Source organism: Cuculus canorus, chromosome 34 (assembly GCF_017976375.1).
Source record: "Cuculus canorus isolate bCucCan1 chromosome 34, bCucCan1.pri, whole genome shotgun sequence".
NCBI classification, from domain to species: domain Eukaryota; kingdom Metazoa; phylum Chordata; class Aves; order Cuculiformes; family Cuculidae; genus Cuculus; species Cuculus canorus.
The window spans coordinates 395241-401223 of record NC_071434.1 but is presented as its reverse complement, the minus strand read 5'-3'; the positions used below and the strand labels follow the sequence as shown (position 1 = coordinate 401223).

The 5983-nt window shown below is 57.5% G+C and overlaps 1 protein-coding gene across 1 annotated transcript; it reads left to right on the top strand.

The window, feature by feature from the left end:
* LOC104061601 (nuclear RNA export factor 1) lies at positions 1 to 5859 on the top strand. Its single transcript, XM_054052453.1, has 4 exons — positions 1 to 121; positions 1250 to 1445; positions 4428 to 4560; positions 5710 to 5859. Exons 1-4 carry the CDS (start codon positions 91 to 93, stop codon positions 5857 to 5859), a joined length of 510 nt encoding a protein of 169 aa, XP_053908428.1. The 5' UTR covers positions 1 to 90.
* The last annotated feature ends 124 nt before the right edge of the window (positions 5860 to 5983 follow it).

Genomic DNA, 5983 nt, shown 5'->3' with positions numbered 1-5983 from the left:
CCCCCTCCGTGCGACCGGAAGTGACGACTGGGTTGGGGGGGGGCCCGCGGTGCGGCGGGGAGGCCGCGGGGCCGGCAGCGAGCGGCGGCGATGGCGGAGGAGGGAAAAGGCGGTTACAGCGGTGAGAGGGGGAGAAGTACGGGGGAGGGGGCGGGGCTGGAGGCACGAGGGGGGCGGGGGAAGGGGGGGGGTGGGGGCTGCGGGGAGGGGAAAGAGAGAGGGGAGAGAAATGGAGGACCGGGAGGGGGAAGGGAGGGGGAGAGAGGAGAGGGAATGGGGGTTTGGGGGTGAAAGGGGGGAGAGGAGAGGGAATGGGGGGGTTTGGGGGTGAAAGGGGAGAGAGGAGAGAGAATGGGGGGGTTTGGGGGTGAAAGGGGGAGAGAGGAGAGGGAATGGGGGGTGAAAGGGGAGAGAGGAGAGGGAATGGGGGGGTGAAAGGGGGAGAGAGGAGAGGGAATGGGGGGTGAAAGGGGGAGAGAGGAGAGGGAATGGGGGGTGAAAGGGGAGAGGAGAGGGAATGGGGGGGTGAAAGGGGAGAGAGGAGAGGGAGTGGGGGGGTTTGGGGGTGAAAGGGGGAGAGAGGAGAGGGAATGAGGGGTGAAAGGGGGAGAGAGGAGAGGGAATGTGGGGGTTTGGGGGTGAAAGAGGGCGAGAGGAGAGGGAATGGGGGGTTTGGGGGTGAAAGGGGAGAGAGGAGAGGGAATGGGGGGTGAAAGGGGGGAGAGGAGAGGGAATGGGGGGTGAAAGGGGAGAGAGGAGAGGGAATGTGGGGGTTTGGGGGTGAAAGGGGGAGAGAGGAGAGGGAATGGGGGGTTTGGGGGTGAAAGGGGGGAGAGAAGAGAGGGAATGGGGGTGAAAGGGGAAGAGAGGAGAGGGAATGGGGGGGTTGGGGGTGAAAGGGGGAGAGAGGAGAGGGAATGGGGGGGTTTGGGGGTGAAAGGGGGGAGAGAGGAGAGGGAATGGGGGTGAAAGGGGGAGAGAGGAGAGGGAATGGGGGGTTTTTGGGGCTTCAGGAATGGAATAGAGAGAGGGAATAAAGATGGAGAGGGGTTTGGGGGCCCAGGGGGGCTCTGAGGGCTTCAGGGATGGAGAGAAGAGAGAGAAAATTGGGATCTGGGAGGAAGGGATGAGGAGGAGAAGAGGGTTTGGGAGTTGGAATGGGAATGGGGTGAACCCCAAAGGCTGCGATGGGCTCCGAAAGAACCGGAGAGATCAACTCCTTCCGGCGCCGCTCCGTCAATCCCGGCAGAACACGATGACCGCGTGGGCGGCCGAGGTTTTTCCGGGCGCCGGAGAAAAGGCCGCGGTCCATTCCGTGGGAAGATGTACAGCGAAATGAACCATCGGCCCCGCAGCCGCGGCGGCTCCGAGCTCCGACCGCGTCAGGACGACGACGACGGAGACGTCCCCATGAGCGAAGCCCACGAGGGGCCTCGGGGCCGATAGTGAGTGTGGGAGAATCCGTACGGACAGCGGAGAACCTCCTGGGGGTCAATGAGGCCAAGAGGGACGTGGAGAGGATGGAGAAATGGGGGTGGAGAACCTCATGGGGTTCAATAAAGCCAAGAGGGACGTGGAGAGGATGGAGAAATGGGGGTGGAGAACCTCATGGGGTTCAATAAAGCCAAGAAGGACGTGGATGGGATGGAGAAATGGGGGTGGAGGACCTCATGGGGGTCAATAAAGCCAAGGGGGATGTGGAGAGGATGGAGAAATGGGGGTGGAGAACCTCATGGGGGTCAATCAGGCCAAGAGGGACGTGGAGAGAACGGAGAAATGGGGGTGGAGAATCTCCTGGCGTTCAATAAATCCAAGGGGGATGTGGAGAGGATGGAGAAATGGGGCTGGAGAACCTCATGGGGGTCAATAAGGCCAAGAGGGACGTGGAGAGGATGGAGAAATGGGGCTGGAGAACCTCATGGGGTTCAAGAAGGACCTGGATAGGATGGAGAAATGGGGCTGGAAAACCTCATGGGGTTCAATAAGGCCAAGAGGGACGTGGAGAGGATGGAGAAATGGGGCTGGAGGACCTCATGGGGTTCAATCAGGCCAAGAGGGACGTGGAGAGGATGGAGAAATGGGGGTGGAGAACCTCATGGGGTTCAATCAGGCCAAGAGGGACGTGGAGAGAACGGAGAAATGGGGGTGGAGAACCTCGTGGGGTTCAATACGGCGAAGAGGGACGTGGAGAGGATGGAGAAATGGGGGTGGAGAACCTCATGGGGTTCAATAAAGCCAAGAGGGACGTGGAGAGGATGGAGAAATGGGGGTGGAGAACCTCATGGGGTTCAATAAGGCCAAGAGGGACGTGGAGAGGATGGAGAAATGGGGGTGGAGAACCTCATGGGGGTCAATCAGGCCAAGAGGGACGTGGAGAGGATGGAGAAATGGGGGTGGAGAACCTCATGGGGTTCAATAAGGCCAAGAGGGACGTGGAGAGAACGGAGAAATGGGGGTGGAGAACCTCATGGGGTTCAATAAGGCCAAGAGGGACCTGGAGAGAACGGAGAAATGGGGGTGGAGGACCTCATGGGGTTCATTAAGGCCAAGAGGGACGTGGAGAGGATGGAGAAATGGGGGTGGAGAACCTCATGGGGTTCAATCAGGCCAAGAGGGACGTGGATGGGACAGAGAAATGGGGGTGAAGAACCTCCTGGGGGTCAATAAAGCCAAGAGGGACGTGGAGAGGGTGGAGAAATGTGGGTGGAGAACCTCATGGGGGTCAATAAAGCCAAGAGGGACGTGGAGAGGATGGAGAAATGGGGGTGGAGAACCTCGTGGGGTTCAATAAGGCCAAGAGGGACGTGGATGGGACGGAGAAATGGGGGTGGAGAACCTCATGGGGGTCAATAAGGCCAAGAGGGACGTGGAAAGGATGGAGAAATGGGGGTGGAGAACCTCATGGGGTTCAATAAGGCCAAGAGGGATGTGGAGAGGATGGAGAAATGGGGGTGGAGAACCTCATGGGGTTCAATCAGGCCAAGAGGGACGTGGAGAGGATGGAGAAATGGGGGTGGAGAACCTCATGGGGTTCAATAAAGCCAAGAGGGTCGTGGAGAGGATGGAGAAATGGGGGTGGAGAACCTCATGGGGGTCAATAAGGCCAAGAGGGACGTGGATGGGACGGAGAAATGGGGGTGGAGAACCTCATGGGGTTCAATAAGGCCAAGAGGGACGTGGAGAGGATGGAGAAATGGGGGTGGAGAACCTCGTGGGGGTCAATAAGGGCAAGAGGGCCGTGGAGAAGATGGAGAAATGGGGGTGGAGAACCTCCTGGGGTTCAATAAGGCCAAGAGGGACGTGGAGAGGATGGAGAAATGGGGGTGGAGAACCTCATGGTGGTCAATAAAGCCAAGAGGGACGTGGAAAGGATGGAGAAATGTGGGTGGAGAACCTCATGGGGTTCAATAAGGCCAAGAGGGTCGTGGAGAGGATGGAGAAATGGGGCTGGAGAACCTCCTGGGGGTCAATAAGGCCAAGAGGGACGTGGAGAGGATGGAGAAATGGGGGTGGAGAACCTCATGGGGGTCAATAAGGCCAAGAGGGACGTGGAAAGGATGGAGAAATGGGGCTGGAGGACCTCATGGGGTTCAATAAGGCCAAGAGGGACGTGGAAAGGATGGAGAAATGGGGGTGGAGAACCTCATGGGGGTCAATAAGGCCAAGAGGGACGTGGAGAGGATGGAGAAATGGGGGTGGAGAACCTCATGGGGGTCAATAAGGCCAAGAGGGACGTGGAAAGGATGGAGAAATGGGGGTGGAGAACCTCATGGGGTTCAATAAAGCCAAGAGGGATGTGGAGAGGATGGAGAAATGGGGGTGGAGAACCTCGTGGGGTTCAATAAAGCCAAGAGGGATGTGGAGAGGATGGAGAAATGGGGGTGGAGAACCTCCTGGGGTTCAAGAAGGCCAAGAGGGACGTGGATGGGACGGAGAAATGGGGGCGGAGAACCTCATGGGGTTCAATGAGGCCAAGAGGGACCTGGATGGGACGGAGAAATGGGGGTGGAGAACCTCATGGAGGTCAATAAGGCCAAGAGGGACGTGGAAAGGATGGAGAAATGGGGGTGGAGGACCTCATGGGGGTCAATAAGGCCAAGAGGGACGTGGACGGGAAGGAGAAATGGGGCTGGAGGACCTCATGGGGTTCAATAAGGCCAAGAGGGACGTGGAGAGGATGGAGAAATGGGGGTGGAGAACCTCATGGGGGTCAATAAGGCCAAGAGGGACGTGGAAAGGATGGAGAAATGGGGGTGGAGAACCTCGTGGGGGTCAATAAGGCCAAGAGGGACGTGGAGAGGATGGAGAAATGGGGGTGGAGAACCTCATGGGGGTCAATAAGACCAAGAGGGACGTGGAAAGGATGGAGAATAGGGGTTCTCCGCGGAAGTCCGTGGCTCTTCCCAAGCTCTTCTCCGTCTCCACAGCCTTCCCTACGGCCCTCGGCCCAACCGCAACCCCAACATCCACATCACGGTCCGACGGGACCCCAACGCCGAGCGCGGTGGCGGCGGTGGCAGCAGCCGCGAGGGCGGACGTAGGAATTGGTTTAAGATCACGGTGAGGAGCCGCGGTGCCGCCGGGAAGGGGGGGATGGATTCCTTCCTGCTTTCCTCGGGCGATCCCGAGGGATCTGGAGGGGCGCTGAGACCTTTGACCTCAGCTCTCTTTTCCTTCTCGTTTTTCCCTTTTCTTCTCTGTTTTCCTCTTTCTTTCCTCTCTTTTGCTTTCTTCTTGTTTCCCTCCTCCTTTCCCCTCGTTTCCCTCCTCCTTCCCCCTCGTTTCCCTCCTCCTTTCCCCTCGTTTCCCTCCTCGTTTCCCTTCTCCTTTCCCCTCATTTCCCTTCTCCTTTCCCCTCATTTCCCTTCTCCTTTCCCCTCATTTCCCTCCTCGTTTCCCTTCTCCTTTCCCCTCGTTTCCCTCCTCCTTTCCCCTCATTTCCCTCCTCTTTTCTCCTCCTTTCCTTTCTCCTTTCCCCTCATTTCCCTCCTCCTTTCCCCTCGTTTCCCTCGTCCTTTCCACTCATTTCCCTCCTCGTTTCCTTCCTCCTTCCCCCTCGTTTCCCTCCTCCTTTCCCCTCATTTCCTTCCTCGTTTCCCTCCTCCTTTCCCCTCGTTTCCCTCCTCCTTTCCTCTCATTTCCTTCCTCCTTTCCCCTCATTTCCCGCCTCGTTTCCCGTCTCCTTTCCTCTCATTTCCTTCCTCCTTTCCTCTCGTTTCTCTCCTCCTTTCCTCTCGTTTCCCTTCTCTTTTCTTCTCGTTTCTCTCCTCCTTTCCCCTCATTTCCCTCCTCGTTTCCCTCCTCCTTTTCCCTCATTTCCCTCCTCCTTTCCCCTCGTTTCCCCCTTTCCCCCTCGTTTCCCCCTTTCCCCCTCGCTTCCCCTTTTCCCCCTCGCTTCCCTTTTCCCCCTCATTTCCCCTTTTCCCCCTTTCCCCCTCGCTTCCTTCATCCTCGTTTTTCTCTTTCTCTGCTTTTTCCTTCTCCTCTATTTCCTTTTCCTTTGTTTGATTTCCCGTCGTTTCTCTCTTTTTTCCTCTCTTTTCCTTCTCTTTTCCCATTGTTTCTCTCTTTCTTTCCCTTTTCCATCCTCTTTTTCTCCTCTCTCCTTCCTCTTTCCTCCCCCCATCGTTCCCTTTTCCCTTTCATTTCCTTTTCCTCCCCGTCCTCTTCCCTCTCCCTTCCCGTTTTTCCGCCCGGATTCTCCCCCAGATTCCCTACGGGAAGAAATACGACAAATCGTGGCTGCTGAGCTCCATTCAGAACCTCTGCAGCGTTCCCTTCACCCCCGTCGAGGTGAGGCCGTGGATCCCACCCGGAAAGGGGGGAAAATGGGGGAGAAGGGGCGAAAAGGGGGTGTAAAGGGGTAGAAATGGGGGAGAAGGGGGGGAAAATGGGGGAGAAGGGGGTGAAAATTGGGAGAAGGGGGGAAAATGGGGGAGAAGGGGGGGAAAATGGGGGAGAATGGGATAAAAATGGGGGAAGA

Bases quoted from the DNA above. Each gene is read 5' to 3' on its own strand.
- LOC104061601 (XM_054052453.1), top strand. From the start codon at position 91: ATGGCGGAGGAGGGAAAAGGCGGTTACAGCG. The intron at 122-1,249 runs GTGAGAGGGGGA...CAATCCCGGCAG, and splicing joins GGGAAAAGGCGGTTACAGCG to AACACGATGACCGCGTGGGC. The intron at 1,446-4,427 runs GTGAGTGTGGGA...CCGTCTCCACAG, and splicing joins GAGGGGCCTCGGGGCCGATA to CCTTCCCTACGGCCCTCGGC.